We start from the raw sequence: 23,780 nt of genomic DNA, 5'->3' as shown, positions 1-23,780 counted from the left end.
GCATGTTGTCGCCAATGGGAGTTATTTCGGATGCATTGTAACCACGGGTAAAAAGCGACATTTCTCAAGTAAAATGCGACTTATTCTACTTATTTTAATTTAGATAGAAGTTTTTACATAAATAAATATATCATTCGTTAAATTTAAAACGCATTGAAGATGGTGACGTTACCACAAAATTAAGTCCTTCATACGAAGTTAGGCACTTTGAAGGTAGTGATTTGTGTGCATGTGTTTTAGGTTTATTTGAGTCCATATCTTTGAGCATCGCTCCTTGTTCTATCGTGACTTGTCTTTGCCTGAATTTACAAGAATGATCTTATTGACAAACAGAGAATATCGTAACGTCTGCATTTTGATATTGCATAGGCTGAACATGCCCTGGAAACGTGTGCAGTGCATTGCATTTTAAGTAGCACGTGAGGAAAACGTAGGGAAGTATACTCCTTTTTTCTGACATTCCTGATTTAATATTGCTTTATCTATTTTATCTTTTTGTTGAAGACAGTCGAACGTATAACAATGATCTTTTCAAGTTGTGTTTTCGTTTTGATCGTTTGCACGTTGTTCAACCCGACAGTTGGAAGACCAGGATACCGTCGTGAAAACCAAAACTGCGCATTGCCTGTGTCTGATGAAGTCAATTATAATATGGTGAGCATTAAAAATCATTGAATTGAGTTGAAAGAACAAATACTTTGCGATAAAAAAGTACAAATTACGCTACCAGCGGTATATTTTCCAGCTTCTCCTGTAAAAAGCTTGTATCACTATATTGCAGCTTCCTGATTCTTGGTATCACATCCTAACCACCAACGGTGTACCATGTTATGCGATCAAATATTTCAGAGAAACTCCCGACGGAATTTTTGCTGAATTCCAGGGTATTTCATCAGCGGAAAAGTAAATAATTTTGATATACATAAATAATTTATTATAAAAAGGTTACTAATCTGTTTTGGTATGGACTGCCCAATAGGTCTTCGGAATTATGGAAGTTAAATAAGTATGCTAACCGGCGGCGTTAGCAACTGACAATACAATAGCGAATAGATTCGGACGATAGAGATAGGTGAACTTTTCAAATGGCTTGACTTTAAGATCAAAATGAAACATACCGACGTATTTTTGTTTTTAACGTTTTCGCCCGGTTAGTATCGAGTTTTTTACGGATTGAGTTATGCTTGCACCCTAATATTGATTCAAAGTTACCCCTATCAGGACTATAAATCTATCGCTTCTCTCAGAAGAAATATGTCTGATAATTTCTGAGTTTAAGATTTATAAAAGTTGTAACATCCGACAAACTGGTGTAACAAATAATAGTGGAATGAATTCTACAGACGCAGGGAATTACTCAGCCGGATATCCGATAAACCAATAATGGGAGCGTTATACGTTATAATTTTTATAAATAAATGTTCCACGACTGAAATAAAGGAAGTTACAAATGGAATTTTCAGTAGGGCTTACGTTTAATATGATTTTTTTTCTATACAGAGGTACAATGTCACTCAGCGGAGTCATACCATTCCGTTGGTATCAGAATGGAACTTCAATCACAAGATTCGACACAAGTTTCGGCACGTAAATATTTGTACTTATTAAATTTATATTTAAAGTATTCTAAACTTTTATAACAAATGATTATTTTTTGTAGAATTTTTGTGGTTGAATTTGGCAAAACATAACGGAGCAGGTGAACATGCTTTGGAAGGTAAATTCTTATGATACCTTTACATTGCTAAAAACTATTCTAGATAAAAAATTGATGAAATCAGATGCACTCGAAAAACAACTATGTAGCATAATATATATATATAATAAAGCAATCATAACAAAACATGTAACTCAAAATAAATATAACAATGATATTTCTTTTAACTCTTTTTACTGCTTTAAGTGCCATGAACCGTTAATTTATCTTTCACAAGAAGACGTATACGCTTTAAATATCTTTTTTGAATTGGCTCGGAAAGATACAGACATTCTTCAGTTTGTAAATACCTAATGTGCTCTGCTTTTGGTGATAAATATAATTTCTAGGCAAGATTGTGCCACAGTCAATGTTGAACTCCTAATGAACAAACGTATTCTTGAGCTACAATTTTTATACTAGATATCTGTGCCGAACGTTAATGCATAGAGGAAGATAGTGACAGGGCTGATTGATAAATACACTTTTTTGCATTGTAGAGATTCGATACACTTATGAGCAGCCGACGAGTTGCTTCACAGATTATGAGCATTATTTCATGTGCTTGAAGTGTGGTGAAGAAGGTCAGTATTGAATTTACCTAAACACTTTCAGTTTCAATGCAATCAAATGTCAGTATATTATCGTGTTATTAAATAGATTCATTTAAGCATAACATTGAAGATTTATATGAAAACGCCGGATTTTAATTATTGGGAAGATATTTCGATTCTCAATTACCTTATATAAAATCGATCACCGAAACTAATCGTTCGCTGTCATCTCATAATGGTGTGCATGTTTTGCCGACCTTGACCCTACGAAAATATTTCATGGACATTACACAGAAATAGAACTCGTACCTTCGGGAATCATTCATTATATTGTACTCTTCTTAATATAGTAAAGTAAAAATCACTTTTCCCATTGGTGAAATCAAAACTGACAATTTCATGATCACTTTTATAAATTATAATGCTTTGATTGAGGAAGTAAGCAGGTTTGCTTCCATGACTAATTAGGGAAAGGCAGCAGTTGTTGCCATTTCGAATCGAGCGATTTTATTGATGTCGATTATTCTGCATTGACAATGTAACGTCATAAAAACTTTCCAATTCTCTCTTTTCAGGTCCAAAGTATATATGGGTTCACAGTCGTAATCCACATCCCACTGCAGAAAACATTCTACGAGTACACAACAAACTTGTTACTATCGGTGGTGGCTGGAGCGCAGTTCCATTGTACTTATCGGGCTGTCATAAATTTAGCATGCCAGAAACAATTGCTTATTAAAATGCCAATGTTTACATATTTGTTAACCGAGGGTGCTTATATTCACATAAAACCTAAATATTATTTCTATTATATATAATCGATGTTATACAATGCTAAACATATCGGAAAAGTAACCCAGTAATCGCATAACCTATTTGAAAATGTAAGTTATAAAATAAGTTTGTCATAACTAATAACATCGCCCTTTACTTTAGGAGGGCAGAATAAAATTGCTAGAACATTTAACAATAAAAATTAATAATTATAGGTAATTATAGGTAGATTTTGCCTTTTCCTTTTAAAAAAAAAAGTCGTAGAAATTATGTTCGAAGCTAAACGCCTCATTCGACAAATCATAGTCCAAGTATCAGGCCAGACATTGACTTTTGATCAGACATATTGCGCTGCAGCAACAACGCATCCGAGTCAGACACCGGATTATTCATCAATGCCTTTATCTTCTGATTGAATTCGCAAGCTTAGCTTACAAAAAATTTGGACTGGTCTTACGTACGTCAGGCTTGTCATATCTTATTTGGCTGACTCGGTTGTACAAATATTTTTTTTAAATGGATGCTTGATTAGTTATCATATGAAATCGAAAGTTAATATGTAGGAATGAGAATTTACCTTCCAAAGCAATTAAACCTGCCTCATTTAACTCCCAAAAATTCTAAAAAAAGAATAATGAATTGTGGTCAAAGTAATCAGTAGGTCATTTTTTCACCCTTCTGAAAATACACTTTGCACGAACAAAATAACGAAAATAAAGCAAAAAATGGCAGTTCAGTGTGAACCGCGCAGAACACTACTGGTTATCTAATAGGGACACTCGTGATTAAGTATAACAGTAAATATTAAAGAAAAAGAAAATGCATAAAATGTTTTGGAACATAAATTCATTTAGTGTAATATTTTTCACAAACCGAAACGTGAGTCGAATTTTGTGATTGAAGGGTATGAATCCGCTCATTAACATTGTTCCCCTACATAGGAAAAATCATGTCAAACGTGAGTTCTCACTTGAAAGTCCCATTCACACCTCTCTTTAAGTCGAGCATTCGGATTTGTTTATATAAGTTATATTGCATATCCATGCTAGGGATGAGAAACAGAAAAGTCAGTTCACGTGAAGCTAATTAAAAATGAAAATATTTTATCTTGTGCGCCTTATATTGGATATTTACTTTTCTTTATTTTGTATATTTACGTTCCATCCACGTATTTTCAACGTGTTTTTTGAATAAATCATATATACTTTCGCCGTACTATCTTATATTTGTAGCTTTTTGTTGGCTAGTTAATTTTGAAGTGAGGCGCGAGACTTGAAAAATTCACAAAAAGGGTGTGCAACAGCCATAGCTTGTGCCAAGCGAACAACGCATATCATGAGATCATTAACCAAATGTTATGTTCGTGAAACTACTAGAAAGCCTATATAAAAGTGCGGTTTGCGGATTCATCCAGTTTATTTGCATCTGACCCTCCTGTAATAAAGGTTGCACACTCCTCGTCTAAACGGAACGAACGGGAAACGTTGGTACAGTAGCCGGATGCGTTGACCTGCATTATAGTTCATTTCTTCGTTCTAGGAATTTCTTCCCGACGAAGAAACACAGATCATGATTATACTTCGTTATGGCTTGGACAGAAAAAAAGACAAATTATACCCAAGCATCTATTTCGAAAAATATCTGTACAACCGAGTCAGCCAAATAAGATAGGACAGCGCAACGTACGTAAGACCAGTCCAAAATTTTTTGTAAGCTATGCTTGCAAATTTCATCAGAAGATTCGCATTCAAAAGGCACTGATGAATAATCCGGTGTCTGACTCGGATGCGTTAATGCTGTAGCGTAATATTTCTGATCTAAAGTCAATGTCTGACCTGATACTTGACTACAATTGACAGACTACGATTTGCCGGATGAGGCGTTTAGATTCGAACATAGTCCCTACGACTTTGTTTATAAAGGAAAAGGCAAAATCTGGCTTTAATTATTAATTTTTATTGTTAAATGTTCTAACAATTTTATTACGCCCGTCTTAAATTTAAAGGCGATGTCATTAGTTAGAACAAAACTTATTTCATAACTTACATTTTCAAATAGGTTGTGCGATTACTGGGTTACTTTTTTGATATGTTCAGCATGGTATAACATCGATTATATATATTAAAAATAATACTTTAGTAATAGGTAAATTTAAACACACTTGGTTGACAAATATGTATAGACATTAGCATTTTAATAAGCAATTGTTTCTGGCATGCTTAATTTACGACAGCCTGATAAGTACAAGGGAACAGCGTTCCAGCCACCTCCGATTGTTACAAGCTTGTTGTGCAGGCGTAGAATATCTTCTCCAGTGGGATGTGGATTACGACTGAGAGCCCATATATACCTCGGACCTGAAAAGTAAGAATTGAAAGTCTTTTCACATTACGCTATCAATACAAAGTAATTGATTTCCCAAATGACCAAGTGAATTAATTTTGATTTCAAAAATGGGAACGTGTTTTTGACATACAATTTTTAAAAGAATGCAATGTCATGTTTCCAAGAGGTTCGAGTTTCTTATTTATTTCTGTGTCGATGTTTAGAAAGTATTTTCCTGGGGTAAACATCCATATTATTGGCAGATAACAAAGAACGAAAAATTCTATAGATTTAAAGTGAGAAAATTGTGAATCGAAATATCTTCTCAATAATTAAAATCCGAGTATTATAACTAAACTTCCCGTGCAAGGCTTGGTGAATGTACAGTATTTAAGAATACAATGTTAAACTGATATTTGTTTGTATTAAAGCAGGAAAGTATTTGGTTGAAATCAATACCGACCTTCTCCGCCACACTGCAAGCATAATAAATAATGCTCGTAATCTGTAAAGCAACTGAACGGATGCTCATAAGAGTCCTGCATCTCTGCAATGCAAGAAAGTGTATGTATTAACCAGCTCTGTCATTATCTTTCTCTATGCATTCACGTTGGGTACATATGTCTAGTAGTATAAAGCTTGTATTTTGAGAATAAGTTTGTTCAATAAGAGTTCAACATTAGGGTTGTTTGAACTTTGGCACTTACTTAGAATAATAGAATAATATTCATTACCAAAAACAGTACAAATTGGGCATTTATGGACTGAAGAATTTCTGTATTTTTTCGAGCGAATTGGAAAAAGATAATTAGGGCGTATACAATCTAATATGAATAACGGTCCATGGCACTTAAAGCAGTAGAAAAATGGTAATTGTTCAAATATTTTTGATTTACATTTTTGGGCACGACTATTTTTATTTGTAACATAGGTGTTTTCTGAGTGCATCTGATTTTGCATCAATATTTCAACTAAAATAATTTAGGGCAAAATTATGAAATTATCATAAGAGTTCACCTCCCGACGCTCCGTTACGTTTTTCCACATCCATCCCCAAGAATTCTGCAAAAAATGATCATTTTTCATGTAAGTTTGGAGTTGTTTAAATATAAATTTAATAGGTGTAAGTGAAATTTTTTTGCAAACCGAAACTTGTGTCGTATCTTGTAATTGAAGTTCCGTTCTGATACCAACGGAATGGTATGACTCCGCTGATTGACATTGTTCCTCTGTGTAGAAAAAAATATGTTAAACGTAAGCCCAAACTCAAAAATTAAAAATTCAATCTGTAACTTCCTTTACGTCAGTCATGAAACATTCATTTACAAAAGTAATATCTTAAATCACTCCCAGCATCAGTTCATCGGATATCCGGTTGAATTCATTCTACTATGATTTGTTACACCAGTTCGTCGGCTGTTACAACATTTGTAAATCTTAAATTCAGAAAATGTCAGACAGATTTTCACTGAAAAAGCCAGATTTATATTTTTGGTAGGAAAAACTTTAGCTCAGTATCGAGGTGCAAATTTAATTTTGGCTCAATTCGTAACCAACTCAATACTGACCGGACGACAAAGTTAGAAGCAATGATACGTCGGTGTGTTCCATTTCGGATCTAAAGTACCCATTTCAAAAGTTCACCTAAATCTATTCGTTCGACTATATTCGCTATTGTCAGCTATTAACGGCGCTTAATCCCGGTTGAAAATTTTTTTACCTCCTATAGCAAAGAATCATAAGAAAATGCTTACAGAAATCGATTAGCAAGTAAGCCTGACCATTTTATAATAAATTATTTAAGGATATAAAAATTCTTTACTTCTCCGCTGATGAAATACCCTGGATTTCAGCAAAAATTCCGTCGGGAGTTTCTCTGAAATATTTGAATGCATAACATGGCACACCACGTTCAACTGGATCATTGGTGTTTAGGATGTGATACCAAGAATCAGGAAGCTGCAATATAGTGATGCAAGATTTTCTCAGAAGATGTTGGAAAATTCTCTAAGACTACGTGGTTAAATCCCTAATCAAATTTTTCAATATAGAAGAGATACATTTCTTACGTAGATATATACAGCTGGTGGCGTGATTTAAACCCCTTTTATCGTCAGTATTTGTTCAATACTCAATTCAATAATTTTTATGAATGCTCACCATATTATAATTGACTTCATCCGACACAGGCAATGCACAATTGTTGTTTTCACGGCGATATCCTGGTTTTCCCACCACCGGGTTGAACAACGAGCAAACGATCAAAATGGAGACACAACTTGAGAAGATCATTGTTACTCGTTTCACAGTCTTCAACGAAATAATAACATATGCCCAGATAAAGCAATATTAAATTGGAAATGTCAGAAGAAGGGAGAGTACTTCTCCACGTTTTTCTCAAATGCTGCTTAACGAGCAATGCACTGCACACGTTTTCACTGCATGTTCAGTCTATGCAATATCAAAATGCAGACGTTACGAGATTCTTTGCTTTTAAATAAGATCATTCTTGTCAATTCAGGCAAAAACAAGTTACGGTAGAACAAGGCGCGATGCTCAAAGCTATGGACTCAAATAAACCTCAAATACATGCACACAAATCACCAGCTTCAAAGTGCCTAACTTCGTATAAAGGCCCTGATTTCAAGGTAACGTCACCATCCTAAATGCGGTGTCAAATTTAACGAATAATACATTTATTTGCTACGGGAAATTTATATTCTATCTATAAAAATGAAAATGAATCACATTTAGGTTAAGAAGCATTCAAAATAATTCCCATTGGAGACAATATGAGGTAATATTGCCTATTCTATAATGGTGTTTCCTAAAACTCCATTCATTTTATGGTATTTGTTTGTTTAAACGCTATAAACTTCCACAAATGAGGAGCGCGGTCTCATCTTCGCATGCATATATGCTCAACCGACCGATTCAGCCAAAAAAGATTGGACAAGCCTGGCGGCAAGCCACATGGTGGCGCAACGTACGTAAAGCTAAAGACTATATATAACACAAACGAAGCCAACTTTCATATACCGGTGCACCGCTACTCAACTGAACCTGCAAACAGACTTTGGTACTCGACTGATAGTTTAATTTGTGAAAATTTAGATGCAATCGGCAGGTCATACAATTCTCCAGAGTGTGTTATTATGTCTCTGTCTGTCAGGAAAACATGACCCTTTACCAAGAACTAATATGTTTTGTTTTGCTGTTACTGAATTAACAACACAAGACGCATATAAATTGTAATCTGCAAGTTCAAAAAATGGAAGACATGCAAATTTTCTGTATATATTCCAATTTCTTTATTTCTATATATGCATTGGTAAAAAAGTGAAAGGGTATTCCTTTTTTTAAATTTTTGTGTGGCATGTCTGCATATATGTTGTTCATTGCATGATTTATAATATTTCAATTTATAATATCATACATTTATTACATCTACAGTCAATGATTGGACTATGATGAAGTATTGGGACGTAGGCAGCTTCTGTAAACATTTTGCCAACATTTATGTTAATGCATCCAACCAAAATCAGACCAACCAAAATTCTAGAAATGCAGAAATATTTTACAAAATATATATTCAAGCTTTAGAAGTCGGAAGGTGATTATATAACCAATAAAAAATTTAGAATCAGCTGCTTTAAATATGTCATGTTTTTTAATGCTAAATCGATTCATCTTGTCACCACTACAAGTGCTCCGATCACTTCCATCCTCAAAAATATCTCGGTTTTAAACATTTTACAAGTCGCCTGACATCACTCCTTAGTTTCATGTTGAACAACCACAATTATTATCAGTTAACCAACAAACTTGCATTGTACCGAGTTTGTGGTGTTTGCTACGCATTTCTCAATATATTTCAGATAGTTACAATAGTACCCGTGTCTCCAAAATGTCGTGTCCCACTTGTCACACATGTCCCACTTGTTCCACGTGTCCCAATTGTACCACGTGTCACAGAGAATTGGGACACGGAACAAGTGGGACCGGTGTCTTTAAAATGTCCTTTCCAACTTGTCCAACGTGTCCCGAACGTGGTACGAGTGGGAAACGTGGTACAAGTGGGAAACGTGGTACAAGGGGGAAACGCGGTACAAGTGGGAGAAGTGGAACACGTGGTACAAGTGGGGCACGGACATTTTGTAGACACCCCAATAGAACCACAACAATGCGATGGAAATTTTTATGTCCATGCCTGTGTACTTAAGTCCTACAGTAATATCACAAGTAGGGCTGTAATTATGCAGCACAAGCTTCGTTAAGGAATCTGGATTTTTTTATCATGTTAATGCAAGTAGGCCTAAATAAGTGATCACTATCCCTCAGTTAAGCAAACGATCGAAATGGAGACACAGCTTGACAAGGTCATTGTTACTCGTTCGACCGTCTTCAACGAAATGATGAAATATGCCCAGATAAAAATTCGGGAATGCCGACAAAGTTAGGTTCTTCGCTGCGTTTTTCTCACACGCTACATAAAATGCAAAACATATTACGCTCGTTTCCACTGCAAGTTCAGTTCATTCAATATCGCAATGCAGACGTTACGATATTCTCTGTTTGTCAATGACATCATTCTTGTGAATTCAGGCAAAAACAAAGTCACGGCAAAACAAGGAGCGATGCTTAAAGGTATGGACTTAAATAAACCTAAAATACATGCACACAAATCACTACCTTCGAAGTGCCTAGCTTCGTATAAAAGCTCTAATTTCAAGATAACTCCATCATCTTCAATGCAATTTCAAATTTACCGAATGATACATTTATTTAAAATTTATATTCTATCTTTGAAAATTTAAATAAGTGGAATAAGTCGCATTTTACCCAAGAAATGTTGTATTTCATCCGCGGTTAGAATGCATCTGAAATAACTGATCTGATAAATGATATTGCTTGATGTTTTATAATATGTCATCCACTTTATGGTAGTTGCCTGCTTAGCAAAAAACTTAACTTAAATGGTAGACTGCGGATCTTCGTCACCGGCTAGGGCTACCAACCGCCCCGGAATGACCAGGACAGTCCGGGAATTGACGTCTGGCTTCATGTGTCCCGGGCTAGGCTACGGTTGTCCCGAAATTTAATGACAACCACGGCGTTATAAAATTGAAAGCTATGTAAGTTGACCATTTTTTCCAACGCAGTTTGTGATACTTACATAAATAGTATGATTAGGAGCATTCGTGTTCCAAGGATATAGCCCCACTTGCTCTTTAAAATGACATTGAATGGTCAGGCCTGTTGTCACTTGTTGAACGCTTGGGCATAAGTCTCGACTGAAATAAATTGTATGAAGAACTGTGTGCGCTGAGAAAGGTTCGCAGTGAAATTTTACGTTTAACTGATGACGTTTCAAACAGATGGGTGAAGTTATTTGCCACTCAGCAGCCAGACGATACACAACTGTTACGTCTTGTGTTATTTGTGTTGTCAATTTCAGTGCCAAACGCGAATTTATGAATGCACTTTGGAACAACAGTAGAAACAAACTAAACTTTAATCTCGTTAAAGTTGAACTTATGATGAAATTGAACTTTTATATGTCATGCAACGAGTTCATGAGCAAAGACAAAATCTTCCCAATTAAAGCGACAAAATCACAAGAAATATACAAATTTAAATATCAGACAGACTACTTGGCAATAGTTGTGCATTTTCCCTGTTTTAGTGGTTTTTTGCTTTTATGCTCCAAAGATTCAACATTTCACAAGTTTCTTTGATTATGATAATTATTTAGAGGCTTGGTGTTTGTGAAAATAACGCTGCACGATCATTACTCTTTGACGCGCAGCGCACTGTTGCTTTTGATGTCTTTCGTGTTCACAAGCTTCTATTTAATCGGGTTTTAAATTCTAGACGTTAAGGTGTCCCGGAATGGTTTAACACTAAGGTGTCAACCCTACACAGGACCTGAAAAAGCAATGACAGTCCCCGTACCGTCACGGTACTGCGATACAGGTACTGGTAAGTTACCGCATATGATTTTCGGGGAATTAGTGATGAAATATTTTGTTTTTCCCTCCGTGTCCACAAATTTGAGCATAGCTCTCTTGTTGGTCTGACCTGCTACATAGCCTACGATTAACCTAAGACACGTGTACCTGAATCCAACTTCAGACAGTTCCCACGACTAGAGTTTCTTGCAAATAAAATAGCAAAAGCTGACTATATGTTAAATGTTCTAGTAATTTTTATTTCTTGGCCTAGAATTAAACTATTTTTTACTAAGGAAAGACATTGTTACTGCTATTAAAAAAGGTGACTAGTGGTTGAAAGTTATAGTTATTTTATTTGATGTCTTAAAGTTACTCTTATTCCTGACAAAAGATTTATGAAATGATACTGTTATTGTTTAAATTCATCAACTACGGACGATTCGTTAAATGGTTAGTTAGAGCAAATAGATTTTTCATATCAGAATCATGTAATCCTAAAACATATATTTCCAAATAAACGATGACTTGGTTACGCTAACATTGCATGGCAATATTTACATAGAATAGATAAAATATTTATATTTGGTAAATACAAATACACTTGGTTAACAAATATATAGGCAATATTAATAAGCAATTGTTTCAGGCATGCTAAATTTATGACAGTCGGATAAGTACAAGGGAACTGCGCTCCAGCCACCACCGATTGTAACAAGCTTGTTGTGTACTCGTAAAATGTCTTCTGCAGTGGGATGTGGATTACGACTGTGAACCCATATATACCTTGGACCTGAAAAGTGAGAATTGGAAAGCAGTTAGATGATACATTGCCAATGCAGAATGATCGACATAAATAAAATCGCTTGATTTAAAATGGTAACAACTGCTGCCTTTTCCAAATTAGCCTTGGAAGCAAACCCGCTTCCTTCTTCGATCAAACCCGTATATAAGCAATCATGAAATTGTCAGTTTTGATTTCATCAAATGGAAACGTGATTTTTACAAGAGTACAATTTGGTGAATGTTTCCCGGAGGTTCGAGTTCTATTTCTGATATTATACTGATATTTGATTGTATTATTAGCTGTAGTATTTAGCTGGAATCAATACTGACCTTCTCCACCACACTGCAAGCACATGAAATAATGTTCGTAATCCGTGAAGCAACTCGACAAATGCTCCTTAAAGTAATGCATCTCTGCAATACAAGAAAGTGTATTTATTGGGTCCTGAAGTATGCGCACCAAGATGGCGCACAATATGAACTCAGGTTGTGTACCAGGTTAGGGTTCAAGTTATGCGACATCTTGGTGCGCACACTTCAGGAGCACCATTTATTGATTAGATCTGTCATTATCTTACTCTATGCATTACCGTTCTGATATCCAGTCAAAGATTGTAGCTTAAGAATACGTTTGTTCATTAACGGTTCAACATCGAGTTTTTTTTTTAACTTTGGCACAATCTTGTTTTAAAGTTATATTTATCACCCAAGACAGAGCAAATTAGGCATTTACGGACTGAAGAACGTCTGTATCTTTCCCAGATAATCCCAGAAAAAATTAAAGCGTACACAAATACAACTTATTGTGGAAGGTAAATAACTATTGGTGGCACTTAAATCAGTGAAATAAGTAAAAAGGATTCATTATTATATTCATTTTGAGCAAAATTTATATATATTTATATAAATTAGCTACATTGTTGTTTTCTGAGTACATCTGATCTGATTAATTTTTTTTTTATCTAAAATAATTTTAAGTAACCTGAGTTACTGTAAAAATAAAAGTTATCATACGAATTTACCTTCCAAAGAATGTTCATTTGTTCCGTTATGTTTTGCCCAATTTGACCACAAATATTCTGCAGAAAACCAATCATTTGTTATAATAGTTCAAAAGACAAATATAAATGTAATACAATTTATTTACAAACCAAAACTTGTGTCGTATCTTATGATTGAGTTTCCATTCTGATACCAACGGAATGGTATGACTGCGCTAATTGACATTGTACCTCTGCATAGAAAAAATCATGTTGAATATAAGCCGTTACTCAGAAAATTGAAAATTTTTACTTCCTTTATTTTATTTAGGTCATGAAACATTTATTTACAAACGTTATATCGTATACCACTCTCAATATTAATTCATCAGATATCTGATTTAGCATTTCGCTAAGTCTATATAATTCATTCTAGTACGATTTCTTACACCAGTTCGTCGGCTGTTACAACTTTTATAAATCTTAAACTCAGAAAATATCAGACCTATTTTCAGTGAAAAAAAAGCGAGAAATTTATAGTTCTGATGTAGAAACTTTGCCTCAATTTCACAGTGCCAACACAATTTTGGCTCAATCCGTAAACAACTCGATAAGTGGCAAAAAAGTAAAAAGCAAAAATACGTCGGTTTGTTCCCATTTTAAAAGTTAACCAATCTCTATCGTTCGTATTTATTCGCTATTGTTAGTTGTTAATGCCACTGGTTGACATACGTATTTAACTCCAATTATCGCAAAGCCCAATGAAGCAATGCATAACTTAATCGAGTAGTAGGTGAACATTATATAATAAAATATTTATGTATATCAATTTTTTTCACTTTTCCACTGATGAAATATCCTGAAATTCAGCAAAAATTCCGTCAGAAGTTTCTTTGAAATATTTGATCGCATAACAGGGCACACCACGTTCAAGTAGATCCTTGGTGTTCAGAATTTGATACCAAGAATCAGGAAGCTGGAATATAGTGATACAAGATTTTTAAAGAATAAGCTAGAAAATTGAAATGGTACAGCTGGTGGCGCAATTAAACTCTTTCAATCGTCAAGTAATTTTTCGTTCAACTCAATTCAGTAATTTTCATGAATGCTTACCATATTGTAATTGACTTCGTCAAAAACGGGCAACGCGCAATTTTCGTTTTCACGATGGTATCCTGGTTTTCCAACTGCCGGATTGAACAACAAGCAAACGATCAAAGTGGAGACACAACTTGAGATGATCATTGTTGCTCGTTCGACTGTCTCCAACAAAATGATGAAATATGCTCAGATAAAGCAATACTAAATCGGGAATGTAGGCAAAAGGGAATAATTCCCTACGTTTTGCAATGTACTCCGCACGTTTCCACGTTGTTCAGTCTGTGCAATATCAAAATACAGACGTTACGAGATTCTCTGTTTATCAATGACATAATTCTTATCAATTCAAGAAAAAACAAAGTCACGTCAAAACGAGGAGCGATGCTCAAAGATATGGACTCAAATAAATCGAAAATACATGCACACAAAAACTACCTTTAAATTGCCTATGCTTCGTATGAAGGCCATACTTTCACGTAACCACCATCTTCAATGCGATTCCAAACTTGCCGCCTGATAGGGAGGTCTGCCTGTAAAGTGATGCAGAGACCGGTATCTGCTTCGGTGTCGCCTGAAATCTCTACTTGAAAGTCAAAGTCTGGCCAACTAGCCTACTCAGTCTACAATTTACCGGTACGAGTCTAGCGGAAACAAAGGTAATCCTTTTTTTAACAAAAGATTTATGAAAAAACTTCGTTACTACGCTGTTCAAATCTATTACAATTACAGCGTTACTTTTTGTTATGTTTAACATTGTATACTGTGTTTTCCCCGGCTGGGACTTATTTCAATTTTCTTCCAAAAAATATTTTGATTGCTTTACCTGTAGGCCTACTTTATTCCGTGCAAGGGTTTAGTCACTAATTGCTAAAGATTAATTAAGCAACAATTTGGCTCCTTTCGTTTTGTTCTGTATTTATTCTATTTCCAAGAGAAAACGACTTGTGCTCTTAGATCAGGGGTTCTCAACCTTTTTTCTGTTAAGTACCCCCCATGAAATAATCAACACGAACCCCCCAGTAATCAGACATCAAACAAGGTTGTAAATTTATAATATATTAACTAATAATTTTTAAACTGTGTTTTGAAGCAGTGGTTCCCAACCCCTAGTCTGCGGACTGGCACTGGGAGCTTTTTTGTCAGTCTGCGAAAAATTTTGTTGTTTCTCAGTCGTCTCACTCGCTTTACGAACCCGGAATAACGACGTTGTGTTTGTTTATTATGCAATTTCTCTTTCGCCGACATATTTCTGTTTGTGGTATCAAAGGCCCGCCGACGTCTTTAATCACAATTTTCATTTTTTCGGTTCCGATTCATCGCGAATCGTCCGTCAAATCTGGCAAGATTAAGAAAGCCAAAGATCGGCACATGTATTTTTTCTGTTCTGCAAGCTTTTCTTGCTTAATATGAACTTCCATTTAAAAGGTTATGAATATTTCTTTGTTCAAACCAGAAAACAGTCATGGACAAAATAATATTTCAAGGCTTCGCCATGACATCCAGTAAAATATGAGCCTGATGCGACCCTGCAGGTTTGATGCGTTGATTAACTGCAGAAGGCTTATTAAGAGATCAGTTAACAAAAGTATTTTGATTTTTTTTAATAAGAACGAGGAGAATAAGTTTCTTCAGGAGAAAGTTTGATATTCTTATTCCAATTTTTGGCCGGCGCATTATTTATTTTTATTCATGTGAAATTTTTTCAAGTGCTAACCATTACATTACATTTTGCAAATATAAGTTATTATTCTCTATTCCACTTATTTACATTTTTTGCCGGTCCGCAAGTACATTTTATTTAATTTTACCGGTCCGCCAGAAAGGTTGGGAACCACTGTTTTAAATTGCATTAAACAAAAGTATTCATTTCATTTATACAGAACATTAGTGTGAAGACTGTTCCTGTTTATTGCAAATAAGTTTCTCAATTCGAGGAGCAAACAACACATTGTGGATTTCACATTGTTGAGTCCCAACAACGCAAGATCAGGGAAAAGACACGCGAGTTTCAATCGGCACGCATTTTCCTCTGATAGTAAAGGAAATTGAAAATAGCAACACAAAAATACTCAACTGTCATTCAAGTACCTCTGGAAATCTTCTCGTGAACCCCTGGGGCTCGCGAACCCCAGGTTGAGAACCTCTGCTTTAGATACATCGTAAATTTATACCATAATACAATACAGTATAGATGTTTCGGTGGCAAATTTGGCCTACGCGCCTCATTAAAATTTTGTCAGGGATTTCGTCTCTCCAGATATCATAATTCTACCTAGGGCTTATTTTCGGGGAATATCTCATATTTTCATTCGAGAGTAGAGAATTACAAAATTTTCAAATATACAAAATATGAAACCTATATTTCTGTATACCAAAAAGTAACGCGTTTTTAATCAAAATAACTGCAAAACATAGATTATTAGTCATTTAAAACGTGTAGGAGAGATTTCTCGCTACCGACTAGGTCAGTGTTTCCTAAACTTTTTAAGCCGCGCCCCCTTTGAAAAATTTTACAAACTTGCGCAACTTTTTTCTTTGAAAAACTGCTTTTTGTGATGGGCCGTATGTATTTTTGACTTGGAAAATAAAAATTGAAAACTATATATCACATTACCCAATCAATACAAAAAGATCGGTGTTAAATTTCAGCATTGGAAATGCCAACAACTGCCGCCTTTCCTAAGTAACAATGGATGCTAACCAGCTTGCTTTTCAATCTCAGTATTAATGCGATAATGAAGGCAACGTGATTTTCAACTTAGCAAAGAGTGAGAAGATGTGACGTGACAACTTAAACTTAAGCAGCCGCCTAGACATCTTTTTCATTCAGATAGATTTTCGAGCACGATTGTAAACCTTTGCTTGTTTGCATAGTTCAAAGTGTTATTTGTTAGTCTTCATTATGTTTGCAACATGTACCGTATTTCTCCGTGTATAACACGCACCCACGCAGGACTCTTTTAGGATGTGGAGTGTATGAAAATATTCAATAAAAGGTTCATGCATAATATGCATGGTCGAATTCACTCACTCACTTCGGTCACTTGCGCCCACCGCATTTGGTATTTTCGAGAAGCCAGCCTAGCAAGTTTCCCTGTGATTTATTAATATGTTTGCCAATTGATCAAAACAAGATTGGTCAAAACAAGCTGCAAAGCAGAGTAGGAAAAAATGATTTAGGAACATTCAGTTTTGCCGATACGGCAAAACAGAAACGAGAATATCGGTCAGAGACCGAAGACTTATCGATCGAAAGTTAGGGGATCCCCAAAACAGCGCTATTACTCCATAGTAAAACCTTGTGTCCCATCACTAATTAATTGAGAACTCGCTAATTATACGACATACTTCGCCCAAAATTAGTAGGCTTCTGGTACGAGATATTATGAATGCACATGCAAAATCTGCAGCAGTTCCAATCTCGCTTTCGTGAGATATCGCGTGCATCTAACAGACAGACAGACAGACATATACCTATCAACATACTTACCGATCTTAAGATCGATAAGTAATGAGGGACGCCAGTCTGGACGACAACAACAATTAAACTATCGATTTGAAGTGACGTTCTTATCACTTATATACACTGGTTATTGAAATAGATGCGTTGTCCTTTGTTAGACAAGATAGTCCATTTCGTGGGTGTGATTCTACTGCAACAAGCATATGATCTGGTTATAACGGGCTTTGTCACATATGGAAATAAGACAAAAAGGAAACATGTGTATTTGGCAAATGCTTGTAAAAAAACGATCAGGATTTTTTGAAATTTTGATATACTAATGTATAATACGCACCCCCGAATTTTGGAGATAAAATCCGGAACCGGAAGTGCGTATTATACACGGGGAACTACGGTAAGTATAAATCAGATAACTCAGCTCATTTTGTTCTCAGAAGTATTTTAATTGCATGGCAATAATCAAAAACACCACCGAAACGGGGCAGAGGGACGTCTTATAATTGATTAAACATTTTGGGACAAAATGGTACGTTTAAAATGTATACATTCTTCATGCGCCAACTCGCGAAAATACTCTCACAATAAGCACTAAAAATTTCGCAATGGCAAGTATAGAAAGAATTTGTCTGTGTTCAAAAGTCGGAGAAACATTTGAGAATATAATATTATACATGATATTTCTCTGTATTAAAGGAGTAAAATGTTTACCTGAAGTAAATAATGATCTTTTCCATCACATTGCAAACACTTGGAATAATGCTCATAATTTGTGAAGCAACTGAACGGATGCTCATAAGAGTCCTGCAAATCTGCAATGCAAAGAAGTGTATTAATTAATCAGCTCCGTCACTATCTTTCTCTATGCATTCACGTTCGGTACATAAGTCTACAATGTTGCTCAAATATTTCAGAGAAACTCTCGACGGAATTTTTGCTGAAATCCAGGGTATTTCATCAGCGGAAAAGTAAAGAATTTTGATATCCTTAGATAATTTATTATAAAATGGTCAGGCCTAATTGCTAATTGATTTCTGTAAGCCCTTTCCTATGATTCTTTGGGATTATAGGAAATAAACAAGTTTTTCAACCGGGATTAAGCGGCGTAAATAGCTGGCAATAGCGAATATAGTCCAACGAATAGAGAGAGATAGGTGAACTTTTGAAATGGGTAGCCTACTTTAGATCCGAAATGGAACACACCGATGTATCATTGCTTCTAACTTTGTCGTCCGGTCAGCATTGAGTTGGTTACGGATTGAGCCAAAATTAATTTTGCACTCCAATACTGAGCTAAAGTTTTCCCTATCAAGAATATAAATCTGGCTTTTTCAGTCTGACATTTTCTGAATTTAGGATTTATATAAGTTGTAACAGCCGACGAACTGGTGTAACAAATCATAGTATAATGAATTCGATGAATGATTGATCATAGTATAATGAATTCGATGAATGATTCGATATCCGATGAACTGATGCTGAGAGTGATTTATGATATTACTTGTTTAAATAAATGTTTCATGACTGACGTAAAGGGAGTTACAAATTGAATTTTTAGTTTCTGATGAAGGGCTTACGTTTAACATAATTTTTTCTACACAGAGGAACAATGCCAATCAGCGGAGTCATACCATTCCGTTGGTATCAAAATGGAACTTCGATTACAAAATACGACGCGAGTTTCGGTTTGCAAAAAAATTTTCACTTATTTAAGTACATGTTTAAGTCTTTTAATTTAACCTACATAAAAAAATTATCATTATTTGCAAAATTTTTGGGGATGGATGTGGTGAAACGTAACGGAGCGTCGGGAAGTGAACTGATTGGGTAATGTGATAAATACTTTTCAATTTTTATTTTGAAGGCCAAAAATACATGCGGCCCATCACAAAAGCAGTTTAAAATTTCAAAGGGGGCGCGGCTCAAAAAGTTTAAGAAACACTGACCTATAGTCGATAGCGAGAAATCTCTCCTACACGTTAAATGAATAATAATCTATGTTGTGCAGTTATTTTGATTAAAAACGCGTGACTTATTAATTAAATGAATTTCGGTTTTCAGATTTTGTAAATTTGAAAATTTTGTAATTCTCTACTCTCTAATGAAAATATAAGACATTTCCCGAAAATAAGCCCTCGGCAGGGTTACCATATCTGGAGAGACAAAATCTCTGACAAAATTTCAATGAGCTGCATAGGACAATTTTGCAACCGAAACACTTATACAGTACTGTACAGTATTATGGTATAAATTTACGATGTATCCAAAGGCACAAGCTGTCGTCGTTTTTACGTGAGAATACAATGAATACAGAAAAAAACGAAAGGATCCAAATTGTTGCTTGATCTTTAGCACAGCGTTTCCCAACCTTTTTTGGTCGCGGACTATTTTCTCAACGGCGAAAACTTTTGCGAACTCAATGTGTGTTTATTGCAACCGTACTCTGTGTGAAAAAAATATATAAAACCAGCCACAACAGAATTTTAACGAATTTCAAAATTGGAATTTCGCCGCAATTACGCGTTCCGAATTTTTTAGTGCATAGTAACCTTTTCTGTCGCACAATATTCCTTCCATGACTACGACAAGAATAATAAATGTCTTTCTATTTCAATTTGATTGTATTCATGGACATGGTAACTCGCGTTTGCGTCGATTTACGACAAGGTGAAAGCATTACTTCTTCGAAGTAGCACGGCAATCTGCGACTATAATAATGTGAGAATATATTACCCGATTATATTTAGTTTGGATACATATATTTTGCGAATTTGTTATCGCCGTTAGAAAAATCCTACTATCTGCTATAAATTTCCAGAAAGTACAATTTGATTTAGCACTTATGAAAAACATATTTAAAGTATATCAGTAAATTAAAAATACATATTCATCGCCTTGCTTTATTATTAATTTAATTGTGATCATTTTAATCTGCGGGTGTGTTGACGAAATAAAAGCAATACTACTCGGAAAATATTATGACAATCCGTGGACACAAAAATGCGTGGTAAAGTTCCCGATTATATTTTGTTTTGATTCGCATTTTTGTGAATTCGACAAATCTGAGTTGCTCGTACAACACTTACGGCGCTCCAGTACTGTACGTACCAATGTGGAGGTAGTAAAGCAAGAAATCCTGAGAGAAAATGTCAGTGTACGTATACTAAGGTAGCAACCGAAATTTTGCGATTTGTAATGTCTAAAAAAGCGTTTTTAATCGGTCGCGGACCATGGGACAAAACTTAAGATGTTCTCTGTTTTTTTCTTAGTTTTGCCGCTTTTCAATTTAGAAAACTTGGGTTGCCACCATTGACACTTAGCATCAGTCGGAATGTGATAGAATGTCGAATATTTTCTGAGTTTAAGATTTATAAAAGTTGTAACAGCCGATGAACTGGTGTAAGAAATCGTACTAGAATGAATTATATAGACTTAGCGAATTGCTAAACCGGATATCGGATGACTTAATATTGGGAGCGGTATACGATATAACGTTTGTAAATAAATGTTTCATGATCTAAATAAAATAAAGGAAGTTACAAATGGAATTTCTAATTTTCTGAGTAACGGCTTATGTTTAACAAGATTTTTCTGTGCAGAGGCATAATTTCAATTAGCGGAGTCATACCATTCCGTTGGTATCAGAATGGAACCTCAATCATAAGATACGACACAAGTTTCGGTTTGTAAATAAATTGTATTACATTTATATTTGTCTTTCAAACTATTATAACAAATGATTAGTTTTTTGCAGAATATTTGTGGTCAAATTGGGCAAAACATGACGGAGCAAATGAACATATTTTGGAAGGTAAATTCGTATGATAACTTTTATTTTCACAGTAACTCAGGTTGCTTAAAATCATTTTAGATAAAAAAAATTGATCAGATCAGATGTACTCAGAAAACAACAATGTAGCAAGTAAATATAATAGGGCAATCATAACAATACTCAAAATGAATATAATAATGAATCCTTTTTACTTATTTCACTGATTTGAGTGCCACGAATAGTTATTTACCTTTCACAATAAGTTGTATTTGCATACGCTTTAATTTTTGTTTCGGATTATCTGGGAAAGATACAGACGTTCTTCAGTCCGTAAATGCCTAATTTGCCCTGTCTTGGGTGATAAATATAACTTTAAAACAAGATTGTGCCAAAGTTAAAAAAAAAATCGATGTTGAACCCTTAATGAACAAACGTATTCTTAAGCTACATTCTTTAACTAGATATCTGTGCCGAACGTTAATGCATAGAGAAAGATAGTGACAGATCTAATCAATAAATACACTTTTTTGTATTGCAGGGATGCATTACTTTAAGGAGCATCCGTCGAGTTGCTTCACGGATTACGAGCATTATTTCATGTGCTTGCAGTGCGGTGAAGAAGGTCAGTATTGATTCCAGCTAAATACTATCAGCTGCAATACAATCAAATATCAGTATAATATTATAATATTAAATATATTCGTTAGCGCCTCATGAAAATTTTTTAAAAAAAAACGGATTTCAATTAATGGGAAGAAGCAATTATTTTATATAAAATCGATCACCGAAACTAATTGTTTGCTGTCATATGTTTATAGTGTTCATGTTTTGCTGACCTTTGACGCCACTAAAATGTTTCCTACACATATACATAGATCTCGAACCTCCGGGAAACATTCACCAAATTGTACTCTTTTCCAACTAGTAAAAATCAAGTTTTCCTTTGGTGAAATTATATATGAATGAAATTTTATATCTCGAAAAAAAGTACCTGTATCGCGGTGCCATAGCGGTAAAGGGGCTGTCGTGGCTTTCCGGGTCATGCAACGATGATCCATTTTTCCTGACTCAGTTTCAACGTGAATTGGAAATTTCAATCTTTATACACTTTTACAGTAGTCTGACCATTAAATCACCGAGATCTGATCACGGAACCACGTCAAGCAATTTTTATTTTGATGACGTCATCACACAAAACTTAAAGAGAAAGGCGTTTACGATTATCAAACAATTATTATAGGAGAGCGATGCTCAAATATATGGACACGAAGAAGAAACAAAATGGTACGATAATACAATTTGTCACAGTAGCCACAAGGTGCGTTCCACATTGTGTTCAATTTCACAATATCATATCCAATATATGTAATTAACAGTGGCGGCGCGTGGTCATTTTGACAACCGGGGCAAGCTACTGCGGGACCAAGTCACCCCCATCTACGGGGACAGGATGAGCGCTGTAAGTTCTCCCATCATTTTATGAGTATAAAAACCATTCCATCGGTAACAACCAATCGGCAAAAGCGACAATTTTTAACGATAAGAAAGTGTCTTTAAAACCGGTCCAAGTCAAGGGATTAATAAATATAGACATAGTTTATTTTGAAACCTCTTTCAAAAGGAAAGGCAATATTTACCCAGATAAATACAATGACATATTAACAGAAACTTCGGGAAAGCAGACAAAACCTAAAATAAGGTTTAAAACGTTACTATGAAGAAAGGAAAGTTAATGCAAAGATAAGGACATGCGTCGCTCACGCATAGATATATATGCTGCTAGACTTCTACTGCTTGAACATATATGCAACACGCCGCGGTTTCTTGGAAGCAAAATGCTCAATAACGCGCTGATTAAAGTCATGCATCCCAGAAATAACGCCGGAAAGAAGTGAGGAACTCAAAAGGAATGTGGAAAATCGTAAGCAAATGGACTAAAGGTCTCTAACTGATTCAAATAGCGAAACAAGCGACAAAAACGAAGGCGAGGAAACTATCAACTCTTCAAGCAACCAACGAACGACGAGAAGGAATGCGTGAATATGTCAACACGTTGTTGTAAGAAACGTCGGCATTGTGTCGTCATAATTTCGGGGCTAGCCCCGATCGGCCCCGATGATTTAGTAAAAGAAACAGAAAACAAACGAGACAAACGCGGCGAGTGGAAGATAAAAGAGAGAATACGATATACAATGAGCAACCGGGGCAAAATCGGCGTCGCCCCGTCGACGTTCGGCGAAGGCTTTGCGAGCGAAAAATGAACCATGTCGGGAGAATATGGCTAGTGTAGACAGTCTGTGCAACCGATATTGAGGTATTTTTCGAATATTTTTTATTATATCGAAAAAACAACCGGGGCATTTCCCCGGTTGGCCCTATTG

The 23,780-nt window shown here is 35.3% G+C and overlaps 3 protein-coding genes and 1 long non-coding RNA gene across 5 annotated transcripts in view; 2 read left to right on the top strand and 2 right to left on the bottom strand.

The window, feature by feature from the left end:
- Positions 1 to 14,430, bottom strand: part of LOC144428882 (uncharacterized) — a 44,660-nt gene extending 30,230 nt beyond the window's left edge. Inside the window, exons 1-6 of one of the 2 annotated variants that reach the window (XM_078117545.1) lie at positions 14,180 to 14,430; positions 13,906 to 14,042; positions 13,238 to 13,320; positions 13,109 to 13,165; positions 12,417 to 12,500; positions 11,571 to 12,093 (exon numbers count right to left, since the gene is read on the bottom strand). In XM_078117545.1, coding sequence (XP_077973671.1) covers positions 11,930 to 12,093; positions 12,417 to 12,500; positions 13,109 to 13,165; positions 13,238 to 13,320; positions 13,906 to 14,042; positions 14,180 to 14,311 — 657 coding nt within the window. In that variant the 5' untranslated portion in view covers positions 14,312 to 14,430 and the 3' untranslated portion in view covers positions 11,571 to 11,929. Of the gene's footprint in view, positions 1 to 11,570; positions 12,094 to 12,416; positions 12,501 to 13,108; positions 13,166 to 13,237; positions 13,321 to 13,905; positions 14,043 to 14,179 lie in introns of those variants that run through there. The other variant, XM_078117546.1, reaches the window with a different exon arrangement.
- LOC144411721 (uncharacterized) lies at positions 514 to 4,213 on the top strand. The gene is made up of 6 exons (XM_078115089.1): positions 514 to 654; positions 782 to 903; positions 1,501 to 1,583; positions 1,661 to 1,717; positions 2,197 to 2,280; positions 2,826 to 4,213. The coding sequence occupies exons 1-6, from the start codon at positions 523 to 525 to the stop codon at positions 2,987 to 2,989; spliced, it is 642 nt and encodes a 213-aa protein (XP_077971215.1). The 5' UTR covers positions 514 to 522; the 3' UTR covers positions 2,990 to 4,213.
- On the bottom strand, positions 4,966 to 7,680 carry LOC120348341 (uncharacterized). Its single transcript, XM_039418459.2, has 6 exons — positions 7,510 to 7,680; positions 7,172 to 7,308; positions 6,496 to 6,578; positions 6,367 to 6,411; positions 5,813 to 5,896; positions 4,966 to 5,381 (listed from the first exon to the last, which is right to left on the bottom strand). Exons 1-6 carry the CDS (start codon positions 7,639 to 7,641, stop codon positions 5,218 to 5,220), a joined length of 645 nt encoding a protein of 214 aa, XP_039274393.1. The 5' UTR covers positions 7,642 to 7,680; the 3' UTR covers positions 4,966 to 5,217.
- A 6,770-nt stretch (positions 14,431 to 21,200) lies between the features above and the next one.
- LOC144425182 (uncharacterized) lies at positions 21,201 to 22,647 on the top strand. Its single transcript, XR_013477362.1, has 4 exons — positions 21,201 to 21,309; positions 21,382 to 21,438; positions 21,938 to 22,021; positions 22,516 to 22,647. It is a non-coding gene; the product is annotated as an uncharacterized LOC144425182 (long non-coding RNA).
- The last annotated feature ends 1,133 nt before the right edge of the window (positions 22,648 to 23,780 follow it).

The sequence above is a fragment of the Styela clava genome, chromosome 1 (assembly GCF_964204865.1).
Source record: "Styela clava chromosome 1, kaStyClav1.hap1.2, whole genome shotgun sequence".
Lineage (NCBI taxonomy): Eukaryota > Metazoa > Chordata > Ascidiacea > Stolidobranchia > Styelidae > Styela > Styela clava.
The sequence above is the reverse complement of the archived record's forward strand: the minus strand, read 5'-3'. Positions and strand labels throughout refer to the sequence as shown.

Bases quoted from the DNA above. Each gene is read 5' to 3' on its own strand.
- LOC144411721 (XM_078115089.1), top strand. From the start codon at position 523: ATGATCTTTTCAAGTTGTGTTTTCGTTTTGATCGTTTGCACGTTGTTC. The intron at 1,718-2,196 runs GTAAATTCTTAT...TTTGCATTGTAG, and splicing joins AGGTGAACATGCTTTGGAAG to AGATTCGATACACTTATGAG. The intron at 2,281-2,825 runs GTCAGTATTGAA...CTCTCTTTTCAG, and splicing joins CTTGAAGTGTGGTGAAGAAG to GTCCAAAGTATATATGGGTT.
- LOC120348341 (XM_039418459.2), bottom strand. From the start codon at position 7,641: ATGATCTTCTCAAGTTGTGTCTCCATTTTGATCGTTTGCTCGTTGTTC. The intron at 7,309-7,509 runs GTGAGCATTCAT...ACTATATTGCAG, and splicing joins ATGAAGTCAATTATAATATG to CTTCCTGATTCTTGGTATCA. The intron at 5,897-6,366 runs GTGAACTCTTAT...CTTGCATTGCAG, and splicing joins ACGTAACGGAGCGTCGGGAG to AGATGCAGGACTCTTATGAG.